The following is a 22,470-nucleotide window of genomic DNA, read 5'->3' as shown; positions in this document are numbered from 1 at the left end:
TGTGCCATGGTTGCTTCCATATATCTGCCTGGTTGACTTCTCATCTCCTCCATGTCTTTGCTCAGATCTCAAGGAGGCTTAACTTGACCACCCTGTTTCATATTTTTTTCAGTGTGCCCCCTAATCCCTATAAGCCATTGCCCTCATCTTTTTTACTCTACTTCATTTTCTTCCATAACATTTACCACTTTTTAACACATAGAATTTAATTTTATTTGTTGTATCTGTCTTTTATTCTATCTTTCCCACAAGAATATACATTTCTGAATGGCAGAGATCTTTGTTGAGTTTGTTCACGATTATCCAAAACCCCTAGAACAATACCTGGAATGTTGTAGGACCTCCTGATCATAAGTTGAGTAAATACATTTAATAAGATTTTGAATAGTCAATACATGTTGCTGATTGAATAGGAAAAGGCAGTTGGTTTCAGATTGAAAGGAGCAGTAAGAAAGGAAGACATTTAGTATCAAAATGATGAACTAAAGTCTGATTCTAAATTTCTGTTCTTGATTTGTGCAAAATTTTGTTTAAATGCTCCAGGACACTGAAGTCAGAATCTGAGGTGATAATGGATGAAATCTCTGCAGAATAAAACCATTTTCTGAAATGAGATCCTGAAAGATAGGGAGAATATGAATCTATTGCTAAGTCCAGTTGATCTGATCCAGAGAAACAGGATTAACCATGCCTTGGTTCCTTTTTTCCTCCTAAATTGCTAATGTGGCCATAACTTATAAAAATATTCTTGAACCTAACCAATGAACAGGGATTGTAATAGAGGCAGGCCAAATTTAATGATGGGGACAACCACAAACCATGATGGAGGATGATACTGATGTGACTAACTCACCCTGGCAGGAAATACAGGAATCAATCCTCCAAATCACAGGGAAAAGATCACCCTGACACAAGTCACAAATTTGAATCACTGAGACAGCCTAACCCAAAGCAAAGCAGAAACAATTGTCTGGTAGGTTCAGAAAGAGTGCTTTCCAGATGACTGAAAGAGGGCAGTGCTACCATGTTACAGTCTGTGTTGTACATGTTCCATATCTGGTAACTTACTGGGATGTACAACACATCTACCATGTGTTGTACATGTTCTATATCTGGTAACTTACTGAGTCTCCACAATTACATGAGGCAGGTACTAAGTGATCCCCCTTACACAGATGAGAAAACTGAGTTGTAGAGTTGAAGAAAGCTGCTTTGGTTTTCCACAGCTAAAAAGCCAGGGTTTAAATCTTGGTTTCCAATTTTATCAGAACTCACGTTTTTTATCAATTTATTATTACCCATAACACTCAAATGAAAAAAGATGATTCATTAAGATACGGTCTTCATAAAGACCTTATGAAGATAAGGTCTTCATAAAGACCTTAATGTTTAAGATCTTTGTTCATTCATCCCTTAGAGATATAAATATTCTTTAATAGAGTGAACTTAAGAGATGGTTTAGCCGGCTTCTCTAGATTTCTTCTAGACATATGAGTCTTTCATTTACACATTTAGGTACATGAATATCTTAGGATAACAGAGCCAGCCTAGCTCTAAATCCAGTGTCCTCCAGCTATGTTTACACTAGATTTGGGACAAGTCAGAACAGCACAAATTCCCTGTCATTGGAAGGCTGAGGTTTGTTCCTGTCTGGAAGTTTGTCCAAGCGTGAATCCACTGATTGAGGGAGTGATTGTGGTCTGCCGAGGGTGCTGTGTAAAAAGGAAGTCGTGTCTTCCAACCACCTTGTTTGTGTTTTTGAAAACTGCTTCAGTTTGTGTCCTGTTTCCATTCCCATGCCCAGCCCTCCCAAAGTAAATAGATGACAAGTAGCCGTGGTGGGGTAGTGGTGATGCAGGGGCGGGATGGAGGTGGAGGACGGAAAGAGATTTCCCTAGGGCAAGAGGATTTTCAAAGAACCCAGATGTAATTTGGAAATAAACTCTAGTGCCAAAACCAGATGAGATTTGTAGGATCAAGATCAGCCCAATCTATAAGCAGAAACACAGACTCCTAGAAGTTCCATTTACTTATTCCAAGATGATCAAACGCTGATGGACATTCTTATACTAAATTCCAGTTGAATTATTGGCTAAGGAGGAAGCATTGGAACATCAATAGGTGCACCTCTTGTTCCCATTCATTTCCACCCATCTGCTTCTCCTTGCCCAGAAAACTCATTTGTTTCTGATATTCCCTACAACAGACACTGAGCTGCCTTAATTCTAACTAGTACTAAAAACCCTGAAAGTTTGTTTTTTAAAAATGGATTGAGGAAATAAATTTCCAGAATTTTAACTAAGTCTGCAAAATAAGCCAACATTTAGAATTTCCCTTCTTCCCAAGTCTGCTCCCAAGGCCTTAGCTGACCTCAATTTGATTGGAAAGTTCTCTTTCTACAAATAAAAATTAATTGTAATCTTTGGCTCAATAACATTGGAACTCACAAAAATGTCCCTCTTATATGCCTGCCTACAAAAATATAAAAACTAAAAATAGCAACAATATGTTGTTCTCTTTATTTAAAAATAGTGCTGTTACATTCAATTTATCATGTATCAATATATAAAAACACTTGTCAAAAGTTTAATTGATCAGATATTTCAATGTCAGAAGAATAAAAATATTATATTATCTGAGATGATATAATTTTATTGTTCAAAAGTAAACAACTAAATTAAGACTGGGGTGATGATTATTCATCAGCCACATGAGGCTCCATTAATTCTTAGCTACACATGTTTTGGGTACAAATTTGTAAAAAAAAAAAAATCAAGGCATTTATTGAAATTCCAAGCACTCATTTTCTTATTTGTTCCAATAAGTTATACTTTCTGATGGAAATGGTTTTACAAATCCCCCAAATACAAGAATTTTCCTGAAAAATGTGAAGTTCCATTGAGGGGGAAAATTTTTGAATTTGAACCAAAGTAACATGTATTGACATTTCCCCAAATCTCATGTTCTAATATTACATTCAAAGGAGAGCTATTCCCAAGGGCCATCAGCTAATAGGGTTTAATAGTTATAATCATTGGTTAGTGGAATTATGTGTAATAATTTATATTGTGTGTGTGTATATATACCATCCATTACACCACTAGCCTAAGAAAAGAAAACTACATAATTATGTCAATAGATGCAATGTGCCAATAGCCATCAAAGCTCAACTACAATAAGAGGGTATATATAGCCCACATGGGTGCACCTCGAGTACCCAGCTTAGATGATGGAGGAAGCCATGCCACTCGACCCTATTGAACACTTACTACATTAGGCCACTCTGCCAAGCCTGGAAGACATAGCAGCTCTACCTAATACATAGAAATAACACAAGAAGGCTATCAGAATAAAGAGATAAAGAAACATGTCTCAAATGAAAGAGCAGAACAAAATCCCAGAGAAAAAAAACTAAACAAAAAGGAGACAAGCAATCTACTAGATACAGAGTTAAAAACACTGGTTATAAGGATGCTCAATGAACTCAGTGAGAACCTCAACAGCATAAAAAAGGACCAGTAAGAAAGGAAGGATAGCCCCTGCTGGTCTGGCTCAGTGGATTGAGTGCTGACCTATGAACCAAAAGGTTGCTATTATAATCGCCAGTCAGACTGCATGCCTGGGTTGCAGGCCAGGCCCCCAGATGGGGTGTGCAAGAGGCAACTGATCAATGTGTCTCTCACACATCTCCTCTTTATGCCTCCCTTCCCCTCTAAGTAAGTAAGTAAGAAAATAAATAAATAAAACCTTCAAATCTAAAAAAATAAAAAAGAAAGAAAGGAAGGATACACTAAGGGAAATGAAGAATAATTTACAAGGAATCAACAATAGGGTAGATGAAGCTGAGATTCAAATTAGTGATTTGGAATATAAGAAAGCAAAAAACACCCAGTCAGAACAGCAAATAGAGTTCTGGTCAATGTGGCCCAGTTAGTTGGGGGATTGTTTCATAAACCAAAATGTTGTGGGTTCAATCCCTGGTTAGGGTACCTACCTAGGTTACAGGTCAAATGCCCAGTTGGGGAACATATGGGAACATATGGGAAGCAACCAACTGATGTTGCTTGCTCTCTCTCTCTCTAACCAATGAAAAAGAAAAGGAAGTTTGGCCCTGGCTGGCATAGCTCAGTGGATTGAGCCCGGGCTGTGATCCAAAGTGTCGTAGGTTCGATTCCCAGTCAGGGTACATGCCTGGGTTGTAGGCCATGACCCCCAGCAACCACACATTGATGTTTCTCTCTCTCTCTCTCTTGCTCTCTCTCTCTCTCTCTCTCACCCTCCCTTCCCTCTCTAAAAATAAAATAAATAAAATCTTAAAAAAAAAAGAAAAGGGAGTTTTAAAAAATGAGGATGATATAAGGAGCCTCTGGGACAACTTTAAGCGTACCAACATTTGCACCATGGGTGTGCCAGAAAAAAAAGAGAAAGTAAGAAATTGAAAACCTGTTTGAAAATATAATGACAGAAAACTTCCTTAACCTGGTGAAGGAAATAGACATATAAGTCCAGGAAGTGCAGAGAGTCCCAAACAAGATTAAGTTAAAGAGGTCCATGTCAACATACATCATAATGAAAATGTAAGCTTAAAGACAAAGGGAGAATCTTAAATGCAGCAAGAAAAAAAGCAATTAGTTGCCTACAAGGGAAGACTGTCAGCTGATTTCTCAACAAAAACTTTGCAGGTCAGAAGAGACTGGCAAGACATATTCAAAGTGATGAAAAACGAGGACTTACAACCAAGATTACTCTACCCAGCAAAGCCATCATTTAGAATCAAAGGAAATATAAAGAACTTCCCAGACAAGAAAAAAACTAAAGGAGTTCATCACCATCAAACCAGTGTTATGAAATGTTAAAGGACCTTCTTTAAGAAAAAAAATAAAAATATTTTTAAAATGTGAAAAACAAAGTGGCAATAAATACATATCTATCAACAATTGAATCTAACATTCAAAATAAACAGATAAGCAGAACAGTAGCAGACTCACTGATACAGACAACATTTTGACTGTTACCAGATGGGAGAGGGTTAGGAGGGTAGGTGAAAAATGTGAAGGGATTAAGAAGTACAAATTGGTAGTTACAGAATATTTTACATGACAATGAAAAGTACAGAATAGGGAATATAGTCAATAATATTCTAATAACTTTGTTTGGTATCAGATGGCTGATTTGTAGGGATGATCACTAAGTAAGTTATAGAATGGGTAATCAACCGGGTGTAACCTGAAACTAATATAAGAGTGTATGTCAACTGTAATTGCAAAATAAAAGTGATTTAACAATGGGAAAAAAGATGAACAAAAAGCATTTAACAAATTAAATATCCAATCATGATTTCAAAAAACTCACTTAACTAAGAATAGAGGTATTTTTCCACTTGCTAAAGAATATCTACAAAACAGCTATAGCTAACATCATACTTCATGGTAAGAAATTAACATTTTCCCCACTAAAATTAAGTATAAGGAAAGGCTATTCCCTCCTACCCTTCTTTTTATTAAAAATATTTTATCTATCTATTTATTTATTTATTTTTATTTTTATACAAAGGAGAAGGGAGGGGGAAAGAGAGGCAGAGAAACATCAATGTGTGGTTGCCTCTAGCTTGCCCCCTACCAGGGGCCTGTTGTGAAACCCAGGCATGTGCCCTGACTGAGAATCAAACTGGTAACCTTTGGTTCACAGGCTGACACTCAATCCACTGAGCCACACTAGCCAGGCCTCACCCCTTTTTTACATCATCATGTTTGAAGTTTTAGCTAATGTAATAAGACAAGAAAAGGAAATTAAAAAGCATACAGATTAGAAAGGAAGAGATAAAAATGTCTTTGTTTGCAGATGGCATGATTGTTCATGTAGAAAATCTGACAGAATCAACAACAGAAAAAACCTCCTGGAACTAAGTGACTACGGCAAGGTTGCAAGTTGCAAGATCAATTTACAATTGGAATTTGAAATTAAAAACACAACACCATTACATTACCACTTCCCAAAATAAAATGTTTAGGTATAAATCTAACAGAATATGTGCAAGATCTAAATGAGGAAAACTACAAAACAGATGAGCAAATTAAAATAAGAACTAAATAAGAAGAGAGATATTCCATGTTTATGGATAGGAAGACAATATTGTTGGGATGTTAGTACTTCCCAATTTGATCTATACATTAAATGCAATCTCAATCAAAATCCTGGGAAATTCTTTTCTGAATATTAATGAACTGATTCTAAGTTTATATAGAAAAGCAGAAGATCCAGAACAGTGAACATGATATTGAAAGAGAACATTTTTGGAGGACTAATGCTACCTGACTTCCTTACTTACTATAAAGCTATGATAATCAACACAGAGAAGTACTGATGAAAGAATAAACAAATAGATCAATGGAATAGGATAGACAACCCATAAATAGACTCACGTAAATATGGTCAACTGATCTTGGACAAAGGAGCACAAGCAATACAATGGAGGAAAGGTAGCTTTTCAACAAATGATGTTGGAAGAACTGGACAACTATAAGCAAAAAATAAAATAAAATCTAGGTACAGAGCCTACGCTATTAACAAAAATGAACTCAAAATGGGTCATGGACATAAGTATAAAATTCAAAATTATGAAATTCTAGAAGATAACATAGGAAAAAATCTAGGTGATAATTCAGTGATGAGTTTTAGGTACAATACCAAAGGCCCAATCCATGAAAGAAATAATTGATAAGCTGGATTTCATTCATATTAAAACTTCTGCTCAATATCAAGAGACTTAGAAGACAAGTCACAAACTGGGAGAAATATTTGCAAAATGTACATCTTACAAAGGATGGTTATCCAAAACATGCAAACAAACCAACATGAGATGGATGGCCAAACCACTGAAAGCCAAAGCCTTAGCACAGACCTGGTACTGAGTGGTTATTGTTTCTTAAGTTTAACATACTAAACTAAAATTAATCCTCTTATTCGGAATCGTTCTTCTCTTGTTCATAAATGGCAATATGAAGGGCAGTTTCCTGAATAAAAATCCAGATGTGGTTAGAAATTTTTTAAAAATACAAAGAATTATTAAAACTCCAACAAACATATATGCATAATCCATTGACACAGACAACAGTGGGGCGATGGCCAGAGGGAAGGGGGCAGAATGGGGACATCTGTAATAGTGTCAACAATGAAAAAGACTCAACAGTAAGAAAAGAATCTGATTTAAAAATGGACCAAACACCTTAACAGACACCTCACCAGAGAAGATATACAGATACTGAACAAACATATGAAAGGTTCTCCACACTATATAACATCGGGGAAATGCAAATGCAAACAACAACGAGATGCCACTTCGCAACTATTGGGATAACCAAAATCCAAACACTGACAACACCAAATGCTAATGAGTATATGTAGCAACAGGAACTCTCATTCATTGCTGGTGGGAATGAAAATGGTACAGCCACCTTGGAAGACAGTTTGACACTTTCTTACAAAACCGAACACACCCTTACCATATCATTCAGCAACCATGCTCTTTGGTATTTACCCAAAAGGAGCTGAAAACTTACGCCCACACAAAAACATTTACATGTTAATAGCAACTTTATTCACAATGGATGGATGTTAATAGCAAGTTTATCATAATTGGCAAAACTTGGAAGCAACCAAGATGTCCATCAGTAGGTTAAAGCCAATAATGGACTATCATTGAGCACGTTAAAAAAGAGCTATCAAGCCATAGAAAGTCACAGAAGAACTTTAAATGTATATTAGTACATGAAAGAAGCCAATATCAGAAGGCTATATATTCTATGATTCCAACTATATGACATTCTGGAAATGGTATGGAGACAACAATACAGTGATTGTCAGTGGTCAGAGGTAGTGGAAGGTAGTGGGAGAGAGAGAGATGAACAGGCAGAGCACAAAGGATTTTTAAGAAAGTGAAAATGTTCCATATAATACTGTATTGGTGCATAACCAAAATCATTGAATGTACAACACAAAGAATGAACTCTTAGGCAAACTATGGACTTTGGATGATTATGATGTGTCTATGTAGGTTCATCCTTGGAAAAAAATGACCATTCAGGTAAGTAATGTTGTTAATGGGGAGGCTATGCATGTGTAGGGGTGAAGGGTATATAACAAATCTCTGTTTTTTCCTCTGAATTTTATTATAAACCTAAAACTTCTCTTTTAAAAAAGCCTTTAAAAGAACTGTGGTACAGTCATATGGTGTCCTGTGCAGTAATGAATAGGATGAGGGAGATCTATCTAAACTTATATATATGAGTGATTTCCAAGGCAGGGTGTCAAGTTAAAGAAAAAAAGTATCTCTCTTTTTGTAAGAAAAGAAACAGATTTAAGTATGTTTTTATTTTTCAAAATAATTACAGGCATGGTAAATCAGAAATTAATGACATCAGTTGTCAATACAGGGTAAATGGAAAATGACGGTGGAGAAAGGGCGGACACTACTTCTGAGTGCCTTTTTTTGTCTGCTATTACCTTTGGAACCATATTAATATTCTACATGCTCATAAAAAGAAAATAGACTCAACAAGGATGGGAAAACCTCTAAATGGTATAAAGAAATGACACTGAAGGGAGAAAAAATTAATCTAAGTATTTTAAAAATATTTTTTATTTTTCAATTACAGTTGACATGCAGTATTATATTAGTTGCAGGTATACAACATAGTGATTGGACATTTATATAGCTTATTAAGTGATCACTCTGATAAATTGAATACCCATCTGACATGATATATATAGTTAATACAATATTGACTATATTTCTATATTTTACATTCCCATTACTATCTTGCAACTACCATTTTGTACTTCTTAATCTGTTCCCTTTTCTACCCATCTCCCCAAACCACACCCCCATAAAATGTCCTCTGCATTTATGAGTGTTTCAATTTTGTTTATTTATTTTGCTTTTTATTTTTTTAATTTAATCTTTGTTGTATTTTTTCCATTACCACTTAGTCCTGTTATATCCCACTCTCCCCAGTCATCACTGCACTGTTGTCATGTCCATGAGCCTTTTTCCTTTTTGCTCAATCCCTCTGCCCCTTTACCCCCTATTTTGTTGTTTTAGATACCACTTATAAGTGAAATCATATGGTATTTGTCTCTCTGTGTCTGACTTATTACCCTTAGCATAATACCCTCTATGTCCTTTAATTTTGGAACATGGAATTCTCACTATAAATTCTTAATCTAGACACAAAGAACTGGATGTATTTCTTGAATTCTACTTAGTAGATGTGTTTCTCTCAGTGGTATTTGTTGGCAACTCCTACATTCCTATACTGTAGGATTGAGCAAATGAGGAAATATGTAGATGATGTTGGGAACCAAATTTCTCAATATTGGATAATAAAGACAGAATTATGAAATAGAAAAAGTTAGAAAGAGCCATGCAGTATTGGATAGCAGTTTAGCTCATCACTTCTTATACATGTACTTATAGAGATAAAGCCACAGACAAAGAGATATAGATACAGATGTATTTTTGTTGTCTAAAGGGTCCTGGATGCAATAACCCCAGAAGTGATTAGGGCACCAGCTCCCACTAATTAGAACCAGAAGTCCTCAGAGAAGTGGACAATCACAGTTAGCGTAGGGAAAGTGCAAAATGAGCCTAAAACATTTTTTTTGGAACCAAAAAGTAAGGAAGTGCTAAAAAAATAATGAGCATATATCAAAAGGACCCAAGAGCTCACCTAAAGAAGCTCCCACAGGTCCATCTGGGGCAATTTAAGTACCAAAATAAAGAATGATTATAGTGTATTTCAGTTCACTGATATTCACACAGCTAACTAACAAATAAACAAAAGTAAGAAGGGAAGGCTTCTTCTTACAGTAGAATGGAAATAAATATAGAAAGAATAATGGCAGCTTTAAAAATCACCCTTTGCAACTCTCACAGTAAAAATTGAATCAGGGAAGAATTATTAATGGGTACTAAAGCCAGTGGGTAAAAATTTAATGAGAATCAAGATACTTAATCAGGGTCTCAACTACCGCCCCACCCCCACCCCAGAAGTAACTTATAAATTGTCAAGGGAAAAATACAACCTTTACAGAAGAGAAGCTTGGTGAGCACCAACTTAACCAAGTGATCAGATCTGGCCTCAATAATAATGGCACAAATGAACATTTGGTGCTTCTAGATACAAAGCACTGAGCCCGCTGTGTCACTGATGTAGTATTCCCATAAAAAATGCAACACATAGATCCAATCACGAAGAAATGTCAAACAAACCCAGACTGAGGAACAGTCCACAAAATAAATTACCTGTGTTCTTCAAAAATGTCAACATTATTTGGTAAAAGCTGAGGAGCAGTTGCACATTACAAAAGATCAAAGAGAAAAGAAAACTTAATGCAATGAATGATTCTGTTTCAGGTCCCAGAATGAAAGTGTGATTCCATGACCTGTGTCCTTCCTTCAGAATAATTTTACATATGCAGCTTTATTTTTTTTTACTTTAAATATTTTTTTTATTTTTTAATTATAGTTGAGGCACGGTTTTATATTAGTTTCAGGTGTACAACCCAGTGATTGGACAATACATAACTTACTAAATAATTACCCCATTAAATCCAGTATCCATTTAACACCATACATTGTTTTTGCAATATTACTGACTATATTCCATAGGCTGTGCTTTGCCATATTTCTTTTTGATGGGACAATGAGTCTATAAAAGGGAAATAGAGTGTCATACAATACCTATGCAAAAAATAAACTTTAATTTTTCTCTGACTGAAATTTTTATTTGTGTTTGGTAACCATTTGAAAATACTATAGAAAATAAAAGGGTGGGAGACTTCTGGCAAGATGGAGGCATAGGTGGACACACCGTACCTCCACGCACAACCAAGATTAGAACAACGACAATTTAGAGGCAGAATAACACTCAGAACTGACAGAGAATTTATCTGAATGGAAGTCGGACAGCCAAGAAGTTGAAGTAGACCCATTCATCCAGACCAGTAGGAGGGACGGAGAGGAGCACCCGGGCTCGGGTCGCAGCACAGGTCGAGGCGCAGAGAGCAGAGAGCAGTGGGTGCATAAGGCAACTGGGAGCGCATAAGGCATCTGGGGCGCACAAGATCACAGCAGGTGGACCCTGAGTACGCAAGCAGCAGCTGGTGGACCCAGTGAGGCAGCGACTGTGGACCAGGGCAGAGTGCGCTACCCAGGATCCCAGGGAAGGGACTGAGGTCCCAAGAGAATGGAGCTACCACCATTGTTCCCTCCTGCCCCCCCCCACATACGTCACAATCCAACAACTGGGGTGCCCAGCCCCGGTGAACACCTAAGGCTCCGCCCCTCACTGTAACAGGAGCGACCAAAAAAAAGGAGAGAGAGAGACATTTCTCAAACAGAAGAACAGATCAGTGCCCCAGGACTCATCCTTTTGAGCGACTAAGAGATAGCCAATCTGTCAGATGCACAGTTCAAAACACTGGTGATCAGAAAGCTCATAGAATTGGTTGATTTTGGGTGCAAATTAAATGAAAAAAATGCAGGTTACCATAAAAGAGATGAAGGAAGATGCACGGAGAACAAATAGTGATGGAAAGGAAACTGGGACTCAAAACAATAGAGTGGACCAGAAGGAAGAAAAAAACAACCAAACAGGAAAGAATGGAGAAATAAGAATTCAAAAAAATGAGGAGAAGCTTAGGAACCTCCAGGACATCTTTAAACATGCCAACATCCGAATTATAGGGGTACCAGAAGGGGAAAAGGAAAAGCAACAGATTGAACATGTATTTGAACAAATAATAAAGGAGAACTTCCCCATTCTGGCAAAGGAAATAGACTTCCAGGAAATCCAGGAAGCTCAGAGAGCCCCAAAGAAGTTGACCCAAGAAGAAACACACCAAGGCACATCATAATTACATTAGCCAAGGTAAAAGTGAAGGAGAGAATCCTAGAAGCAGCGAGATAAGGGGACAGTAACCCGCAAAGGAGTTCCCATCAGACTGTCAGCTGATTTCTCAAAAGAGACCTTACAGACAAGAAGGGGCTGGAAAGAATATTCCAAGTCATGAAAGACAAGGACCTGTATCCCAGATTACTCTATCCAGCCAAGCTTTCATTTAGAATGGAGGGGCAGATAAAGTGCTTCTCAGATAAGGTCAAGTTAAAGGAGTTCATCATCACGAAGCCCTTATTTTATGAAATGTTAAAGGGACTTATCTAAGAAAAGAAGATAAAGAAAAAACATGTGTAGTACAAGGACAGCAAACCCACAATTATTAACAACCACACCTAAAGCAAAACCAAAAGAGACTAAGCAGACAACCAGAACAGGAATGGAGATCACATGGAGGGTTAGCAACAGGGGAGTGGGAGGAGGAGAGAGGGGGAAAAGGTACAGAGAATAAGTAGCATAGACTGTAGGTTGAAAATAGATAGGGGGAGGGTAAGAATAGTATGGGAAATGTAGAAGCTAAAGAACTTATAAGTATGACACATGGACATGAACTAAAGGGGGGAATGTGGATGGGAGAGGGTGTACAGGGTGGAGGGGAGTGAAGGGGGGAAAATGGGACAACTGTAATACCATTATCAATAAAATATATTTTAAAAAAGAAAGAAAATACTGTAGAAAATAATTTAGTCCCTTTCAGAGAAACTCAGTAGCCATGAGGGCATCCAGAGTTAAATTAGTTCAGGGTTGTAACCATCCTCCATTTGTCTCCCCACAGTGGGCTCTAAATTCCAGGTGGTGGTATGTGTCCAGACCTCAGTGGGCCAGGGGAACACTGCTTGGAGGGATTTTATCTACACAGACTATTAACAGTTTACCATACAGGTGGAGATAGATTCCAATTTGTGCCTTGTCTTTCAACCTCTCTGTATTGTATACTTTTTACTGCATAAATTTCATTTTATTTTTTGTCTCTTCTTTTTTTACACACTGCATAAATTTTAAAACTAAATCTTACAAATGAATAAAATATGCTTTATAAAAATCCAATGGCATTAAGCTAACATCTCCATTATTTATAATTAATGACCATAAATCAATTGAAATCTTGATAGAAATAGTTTGCTTTTTCTTTTGAAGCTCAGGCACAAGGTTCTTCACCACAGCAGAGCCTGTGTCCCCTGGAAGAACTGGTCTTTAGAGCAGAGAAGACTCTGGAACATTGCGAGTCTGGTAATCCAAAAAGCTGACCAATGGTATTACTCCTTTAAAAAGTATTATGATATCTTTGGTCAATAACCACATCTTGAAATATTAAAGTGATGAATAGGCAGAGGATTTTTTTTATTTTAAGCTGTACAAAAAGGGCACGAAATCAAAATTTTATCTCCCTTTCGCTGTTTACCGTTAATCCCTGTCTCTGCCCACCCAACGTTGTCATCCACACCAGGGTCGGGAGACGACAGCGCGTGGGCCGAGCCTAGCCTTCCACTCGTTTCTGTAAATCAACTTTTCAGAGGGTTTAGGGAAAAATAGAAAACTTTATTTTATGATTCTTCAACAGAAAAAATTATTAACATTTTGCCAAAATTGTTAATATATTTAGTTAAATAATGGTTTCAAATATGGGTAAATATGTCTTTAGTTGCAAAATTTCGGAGACAGGCTGTGCTTTCTCCTGATAAAAGTCGAGCCCTGTAAGAAGTTCCACGTCGCGGACGCGCGCAACGTGCGCTTTCAGCCGTTCTTCGATCCAAACAGCTTCTGGTTTTTGTCCCTACAAGAGAGAAACAGAACACTATTTTCCACGGGGCACACTTTTTCATTAATAGAAAGGTCTTGTGTTAGAAACTGCCCTTCTTCCACGAATTTTGTTTTGGTTTTTAAAAATTTTGGTGTAAATGACGTACAACCTTCTAGTAGTTTCAGGTGTGCAATGTCATAATTTGATATTTGTTCGAGTGGTTTTTACTACCTTAAATCTTAATTTCATACAGCGAAATTATGTTGTTTATTGAAATAAAAAACAAAAACATCAGTACAAAGTATAATAAATACAGACCACCAAAAAGTCATCAAAGTTGAGCCATTTTTATACCCACTTCATATGTAAATTTTTTAAGAGTGAAATAGCACAGATGAAATTAAGTCCCCAGTGTTCCTCCTCTCCACACTCATGATTTCATGAGTCAGTGTGAGTCCAGCCTGTGTTTTTAAACTTACTGCACATCAGTAGACAATACGTGCTACTGATTTGAGTTTTCAAATGTACAGAAATGATATTGTAAGTGGTATTCGATATTTACTTTTTCACTCAATATTATGTTTGTGATCTATTCATAGTGATATATCTTGGTCTAGTTAAATCATCTGTTTTTAGCTCTGTATTATGGTTACACAGTTTTTTTTTATTGACATATTGATAGTATTTTTGGCATTATATATAATACTGTAATGAATGACTAGGCGCATGCCTCCGGTGTTCCAGAACATGAGTTTCTAGCACATATAGGTGGAATTTCTGCATCAGAGAGTCCATGCAGCTTTACAAATGTAAACCTAGCACTCCTCGAGGTGTTTAGGCCAAGTGGCATTTCCACTGGCGGTGGAGAACCAGCCCATGTTTTCCCACATCCTTCCCAAACCATGGTGTGAAGTAATGTTTCATCCCCGTGTTACTACAAGTAGGTATCTTTTCAGATATTTCTTGGCTATTTGACTTTTAATAGGGTTTGTTTTTGTTTTGTTTTGTTTTGTTTTACTGTATAAGTTCAGTAATTCAGAGTCATGGATTTCTATGAAATTTTGTATTCTTTATTGATTTTCTAATGTTCATATCATATTGATGATTTTCAGTTAAATTTTTAGAAGTAAGAATGCTTAAAAGTCTGTTTAATTAGATGAGTGTGTTTTCATAACTCTCATTCAACTTTCATGCCGTGGTATACTTGCTTTTTAATCATGCATGCTTAAAATAGGTAGCTGCTATTTCAGCCAAAGGAAGTGTAAGAGGAAATTACTTTTTGTTCCTAACCACTGAATAATTTCTCTTCTTCAGTGTGAGATTCATAATTGAGTTAATTTATTAAAATAAATATGCAATGTGCCAATTCAAGCTCATATTTCCATTGGGGTTCTAAGTCATTCTTTTTTCCCACCTTTTACTATTTCACATTTCAGCAGCATTTAATATTTTGATTATTTTCATAAAGTTTTCTCCCACTGGGTTCATATTACTCCTCTCTCTCCTGACTTATTTGGTATCCTTCCAACTAAATGTTTACCGAACACCTGACAGTCTACACTCTTTTAAAGTTCTAATTAAGTGGTCTTAAAGTATAACACAAAACTACACCTAGGCAAGGGCAATACTCAGACTCGTTAATACCATCAAGTTCACCAGCACCAACTAACCAGAACACACCCAGGTATAGACACACTCGAGCTGTCCCAGTGCATCCCAACAGAATAGCAGCCTTGCAAATGTACAGATTTTATGAAAGGTATTTAAATACATGCTTTTGACTAGTACATATAATCAATACATGTATTTGATTGTATGTGTATTGGAATGGTTACATAAACAGAAGTATTTAATACTCCACAAATACAACTCCTTGTTAGTTTTTTGAGGCAATATCAGTTGTAGTATTTTTCTTCCCCACCCACTTTCTTGCTCTCTCTCTCTCCTTAATCACTTCCAGGCTGGTTACTGCTGCTACCACACTTGTGAAACTGCTTTGTCAAGGGGCACCTAATTGAGTGGATTTTTAAAAAGATCTTTCAATTGTTGATCACCTAAGCTTCCTAAAGTTCCTTCTTCTATTTTCATAGCTCTATTTGTTTGATGACACCTTTTTCCTCAACCAATTCTAGTTTTTTCCATTCTGGAAGTGCAGATATTTCCCTCAATTTGATTTTATTTAACTTCCATGGTTTAACACCAAATCTGTCTTGACAGTGCTGATTTTTCTTTCAAGTTTCATACATGTATTGTGTGATATCTGCTGAGTAACTCACGGTGATGATAATCACTTAAACTTGTGGAAAACTCTTCTTTTATCTGATAGAAATTTAATAATACAAAATTGAGGGAAAAAGAAAAAGGGAAAGGAGGGCAGAAAAGATGAAAGGGACACAGGAAGAAAGAAATAAGTGAAGTAATATGATCTAGTCCCCCAGGTCAAGTGTGAGGTGGAACTGTGAATCTATCATTTCTACAACTGGCATCTGTCCCCTTAAATTTCTGATAGTGGGAATACCTCTGCAGATTAAGTGATTAGAATAAACATTCCAAGTGTGACATTTTATACAATGTGCTCCTTAAAGCAAGCCAACTATTTCATTAGGTGCTTAAAGCTCAATTACCTGTTCCAATGCTAGAGGCAATATTGGCTGATTTGGACTTATTAAGGTATAGTTTGCAAATGCACTGTACTTTCAGGGTGATTTATTATAGAGGATTTTACCTGTATACAATTTCACTTCATGCTGATTTCGGGATGTTTACTTCATCATAAGAAGTGATTGCTTTATAATGACCACCACTTGCTTACTATTTATTGAGAATTCTTAGGATTGTATGTGAAGTATTCAATCCTCAAGGCAACGTCATGAGGGAGGCAAATTTTTTAACTCAATTGAGGGGAATGGCATTCAATTTTTTACCCAAAGAGGCCAAGTCAATGACTGAGCCCAGGCTTTGCAACTCCAAAACCCATTCACTTAAGTTGTGTTCTCTCCTGTTTCTCCTGTATCTTCCTCCATAGCCAAGTGGTTGCCTCAGTCTGAAGGCTATCAAGAGCAATTCATTCTTCCCAAAACAGCTGATTGTCTTATATGTTTCCCGGCCAGTCATGCCTAAATTTTCAGTCAGCTTAGACACTCTCTCATCTTGCCTCTTCCCTCCCCCTACTTAATTGACAGCCATATCTATTAATTTCACAATTTGTCTTATTATAATAGTTTGGTTTAAGTTTGCTTTATACTCATCCTATGTCTCATAAATACCTTTATAGCTTTATATTCTTATTACTATGTGGCAAATTCCTTAAAATTTTAGATAATGTCAAGTTCATTAGTGATGATGTTCTACTCAATAGAGATGATACCATATTAATTTTGAGATCACCTCCACATTGGATGATCAGGGAAGGCCTTGTACCTTTTGTACTGAACCTTGAAGTATAAATGGAATTTTTAGCAGGAAAAAAAAGGCATTCTAGAGGAGAGAAGAGCATGAGCAATGATGCCAAATTAGGGAAACTCAAGACAAGTTTAAGAAAGTTTAAGGACTTTTGCTGGCCCAGAACTTGGGTCTGGAAGGGTCAACTGAAGGTAAAATGTGTACAGGCTGGGAGATTTGTGTTCATTTGTGTTTTTTTTTTAATTTGAGGTAAATAATCAAAGTTTGTGGATAAGAAAATACATGATAATAAAAAACTGAATTTTAAGTAAGTTGGTAGTACTGTACATAGGTAAAGAGAAGGAGGGAGGGCAGAAGACAATTAAGCTACTTAAGATTCATCTTCGGAAGTACCAATAGAAGACAATAAAGGCCTAGACCAGAAATAGCAAATACTTTCTTTTTTTGCACACCCATCTAATCACTCCATAGTGGCCACCTAGAAGCCCTGTGATGAACAACTACTCCTGATTCAGGGGTAAAAAGCACCACCATCTTTCTATTAGTCACCAATGTCTGCCACCAGAAGAGGAAGTGAAAAGTGATGGCTTACCCTTATCTTGACTAAATAATATTCTGATGAGAAAAGTAGAAAGAGATTCAACTACACTGCATTTCTGAGAGCATTTTTTCCAGAAAGTCTTTCTCACTCACTCTAGGACTGTGAGTGACCCATTGTGTGGCTTCTAACCTTTGTCCTCTGTCGTTAGTCACTAAAAGACCATTCAAACACTCAACTTGAAATCCTATCTTCCAGACCCTGTAAAATGTCACCTGCCCTACCAGGAAGTGTTTTTCCTTTGAAACCTTATAGCAATTCGGTCTGTCCCACTCTGTGCCACTTCTCTCTTCTGATTTGTCAGGCTTCTAAGTGCAAGACTGTGAGCCCCTTTTGATGGAATTCATGTCTAATGTACATATGAAGGCAGTCATGTGGTAAACACCTAAAAGAACAGAAATGAATCCCAATCTGGCCCAACACCTAAGCTTTAATTGCCAGCCTCTAACAACCAATGGGATTTTCCATTTCTACAAACTGGACATCCCTGAACTTAATTATCCTATCTACCTGCCCAAACAGTTCTCATTCCTAGCTGCTCTTTATTTTTCCTAATAATCTACATTCAATACCTCTGATTCACCTTTAAGTCTCCCTCCTTTTTCCTTTTGCTCTTGCATCCAATAAATTATTACCAAATCCTCTCCATTCTTCACTTTCTCTTTGAAAGATTCTTCCTAATCCTCTTAATCTGTTCAAATTCTGCCCATCCTTCGGGGCCCTACTCTCCCCACATTTTATGTAAACTTTTTTGATTACTCCAGCCAAATGTGTTGTGAATTTGAAACACTAAACCTTTATTTGGCAAGTAATCCTAACTTGATGACTCCATTTACTATTTAATTTGAAAAAAATAATTCTTCTATAATCAACTGACTCATTTACATGTCCATATTTCATTCATATTAATTTTCCATGGGTATATTTTATTTATATTTGTTTCTATTTTATTTATGTATCTCATGTATACATCAAAGTTATATGTGAACTCTTTGAGGACAGAGACAATGTCTTCCTCCTTTGTGCATTCTAAAAAATTTCTACTATAATTGTGTACTTAGTGAGTGCTCAATATATTTGTTGTTAACTTCAGTAAAACCCAATTATCAGGTTACATATTTTCTTGTATAAAGAACTTATATCCAAGTTGAAGTAACTATTTACATATAATTTGCTTTGATCCAAAAGACTTTGAAGTGGACTAATGCATGTTAGAAAAGTAATGTTGCTTTAACTTATTTTGTATATTTATATTTCTATATATATGTATATTTAATTTTAGACCTCATGTTTCAAGTTGATGAAGTTTTCATATTTCAAACCTTAAATTTTGTGTCCAGAATCAAAATATTAATGAGATGCCACTTTTTCTCTTATTAGTAAGCATGAATAAAATGTACAAATAAAGTGCATAAGATATGTATATATAAACACCTGTTCATGGAGGCACATATATGTTTAAATTATTATTAATTATATAAAGATCAATAGTCTACAAAAAAGTTTTCAAATGACGTTATTTTTATTTTTAGTACAACTCTACCCATGAAACACCTAAAAATTATATTGTTGAAGTCAGAGCCACTGTTACGAGAGCCCAGATGAGCTCTGACTAATCATTTTCTCAAGTCCCAAGGACTCCCCGGGGGCATACTCACAGGGCAGCTCTCCATGTTGGTGGGGCGGTGAGGGATGATGAAGGGGAGGACGTCCAGCCACCCAGGGCAGGCATCAGGGGTGTAGCTCTTATCTTTACAACTAGTCAGCACCACAAAGTAGTGTGTCGGGATAGGGAACGCTGTTGTTGACCACGTATCTAAAAACATAATTGAAAAGATTTGATGTTATTATATATTTACTTCTAAAGATTATCAATGTTTTTATATATTTTTAAAGGAATGCCAAGGTAAAAGGATAATATAATAGAAAGTACAAAAATGTATCACAAACTTTTAGATGTCAGTGAGCCAGAGATTTACAGGAGTCCACACTTGGTTATTTAAACATTATGGGGAAATGTTAGAATACAAAGGAAAGTAGAGCATGCTACTATGCCTCCTGTTTTCCAGTTTTGCTTACTTTGTACTTCAGAGTGACATTTTCTAAGAACAGGGGCTGAGAAAGAAGCCCATATTCCGAATCTAACTGTGCACTCCCACTGGATGTTCGGATGTGTTCTAATCCTCGAATATTCTGGGACTTACTAAGTTTACTCGATTTAACATGGAGTTGATCCTGTGTACCAACTTCATAGTGTAGACATGGGGGCAAATCTATAAAACTGATATGGCAGTCCTTATTTTCAAATAACAAACATGAAATTGCTTTTGAAAGTTTTAAGTGCAGAATAAAGTTAAGCTATCAGTACAAGTCCTCTAAAAGGAATATATGCAAGCTCGTATATGTAGTAATATATTATGTATATTACTATATATATAGTAATATATATAGTAATTTCTGCATGGACCCTGCAATAGACCATCTGGCTTTACTGCTCATTGGATGCAGAATGCAGGCAAATTACCTAATCTTTCTGTCCTTCAGCTTCTTCGTCTCTGAATGGGGTTAATGGAATCTAACATAGGGATGTTTTGTAGATTAAATGAAATATATGTAAGTGCTTAGAAAAGTACCTACAAGTAGAAAGGTGCTATCAAAGTGTTTGCGGAATTATTAAATGGTGGAATATAGGACTAATAAACACTGCAATAAGGACAGGGCAGACAAAACAGAGAAGGGCCACACACTTAGTAGTTATATATGTTACTTTATCAGAAGGTATAGGTAGGAATTATTGTTTTAATTGTGTAATCTAGGCTTAGACAACACAATTATTTGTTTGGCCCTTTACACATTTTGATAATAAAGAGAAATAATGGATGATACTTCTAAATCTCTCTATTCCTGTGTGCTGTGTTCAAAAGTAATTCCTAGCAACCTGTTATGACTAGGTTTAGTACAAAAATGTAGTAAAGGACTAGTTTTTGACATGAAGCCTACACTCTCTCTTGAGAGATACTTTTATGAATCATCCACTATTAGACAATAATATAAATTATCACTACTGGTTTTTTTTTATTTATTGCCAGACTGGTTATATACTTATTAATAGTACAGTGTCTTCCTCATCTCTTTAACCTTTACAAAATTACATTTTTCCTTTGCCCATTAGTTTAGAAATTTTCCTAATATAATTTTGCTAAACCTTTCCTAGACATCATTATTTTCTTCACCCATTAGTTTAAATTTTGGCATATAAAATTTTTGCTAAATATTTAGAGTGACTAGTTAAAAAAGTCAAAAATGACACCTTTATATAAATATACTATGTAATATTTCAAATACTGAGCTTTTATTTAAAATATTGAGGCTTCCCCTCATGGTACCTAATTGCTAACCAAAAATTCCATTTGGTTGCAAATTACTTACTTCGTAATTTCACTTGGATCATCAAAATGACCATCATAATTATAATCAAACACTGGCCCACTGACAACATTTACTCCATTCCTTTCCATGGCATGTGCTACAAGAAGAACACTGTGGAAATAATCCCAAATTTCTAAAAAGAAAAAAATAAGGTGTTAAAAATATGTACTCCTATGGAACATGGAAATATTTTTTATTATAGACAGGTACATTTAAATAGCATCAAATTCTGCTTCAATAATTATCAGTGGTAACTGGGTAATTCTGCAAAATAACCGATGCAACAAAAATGAATAACCACACTGATAGTAGCTTTCTATTGTGAATGTACTGCAGTCTTGAAACTACAATGAAAGATGTCTCCAAATTTCTCCCCAGGGCTGTTACTTTCAGAACAGTGAATATATAAAAAAAAAAAAGTCAGACCATACATACGGCCTTATGACTCTAGGGATAAACACCTTTCATTTACTTATGGTGAGTATCAGTAAAATTTTATTTTTTGAATAGCTCTTTACAGTTAAGATAGGATAAAAAACAAATGATCAAAATTCTAGAAACAAGTCGCTGAAAGGTGAAGTCAGTTAAAAAGTAATTATGTCTGCAATCTTTCCTTTTCCTGTGTTTAAAACATTAAAATGAGATGACTCAGTAGGAACAATTTACAAAAAAGATGTGTTTAGTTAGTAAGAATATAGAGTCACATAGGTATTTTTAAATTAATAATCTAAATATATACTTACTTTTGAATGCTTCATACATAGGGACCAAATTACTTGTAACCAAAGCATCATATCGACTCTCAGAAGTTCTATTGTTTGCTGAAAAATAAATAAAGTTTATTAAACATAGCTATAAGAGAAAATATGACATACTACATAATAGGAAAATTACCATTGTATACTAATGCAAATTAATAGTAGTAACAAAAATACTAAGTACTCTACAATAGGGGCCATCAGGAATGCAGGCAGCGTTAGGCAGAGATCAGAGTGATGTGGCTGCGAGCCATAAAACACCTGGAGCCCCCAGGAGCTGGAAGAGGTAAAGAATTCCCCTCTGCATGGTCTCCTTCAGAGGGAGCATGGCCCTGCCAACATCATGGTTTCTGCCTTCTGGCCTCCAGAACTGTGAGAGAACACTTACCTCCTGTTTTAAGGCCACCAGTCTGTTACTTCAACTCTAGGAAATAAGTATGACAGCAATATGGACACATAGTTGTTGAATGTCTACAGAATAGTAATGCTATTCTAAAAAAATTCTTCCAAAATAACATTTTCTGGAGAAAGCAAGTTTTAACTCAATGAGGACTGCTGATGACACTGCAGATGCTCGGTGCTGAA

The 22,470-nt window shown here is 36.1% G+C and overlaps 1 protein-coding gene across 1 annotated transcript in view; it reads right to left on the bottom strand.

The window, feature by feature from the left end:
• Nucleotides 1–13,247: 13,247 nt before the first annotated feature.
• The window catches only part of ENPP3 (ectonucleotide pyrophosphatase/phosphodiesterase 3), a 76,266-nt gene continuing 67,043 nt past the window's right edge, over nucleotides 13,248–22,470 (bottom strand). Inside the window, 5 exon segments of the mRNA XM_045843237.1 lie at nucleotides 13,248–13,731; nucleotides 19,357–19,491; nucleotides 19,493–19,514; nucleotides 21,128–21,260; nucleotides 21,871–21,948. Of these exon segments, the coding sequence (XP_045699193.1) occupies nucleotides 13,561–13,731; nucleotides 19,357–19,491; nucleotides 19,493–19,514; nucleotides 21,128–21,260; nucleotides 21,871–21,948 (539 nt within the window). The 3' untranslated portion in view covers nucleotides 13,248–13,560.

The sequence above is a fragment of the Phyllostomus hastatus genome, unplaced genomic scaffold, assembly GCF_019186645.2.
Source record: "Phyllostomus hastatus isolate PE091 unplaced genomic scaffold, TTU_PhHast_1.1 phas_contig_40, whole genome shotgun sequence".
Lineage (NCBI taxonomy): Eukaryota > Metazoa > Chordata > Mammalia > Chiroptera > Phyllostomidae > Phyllostomus > Phyllostomus hastatus.
The sequence above is the reverse complement of the archived record's forward strand: the minus strand, read 5'-3'. Positions and strand labels throughout refer to the sequence as shown.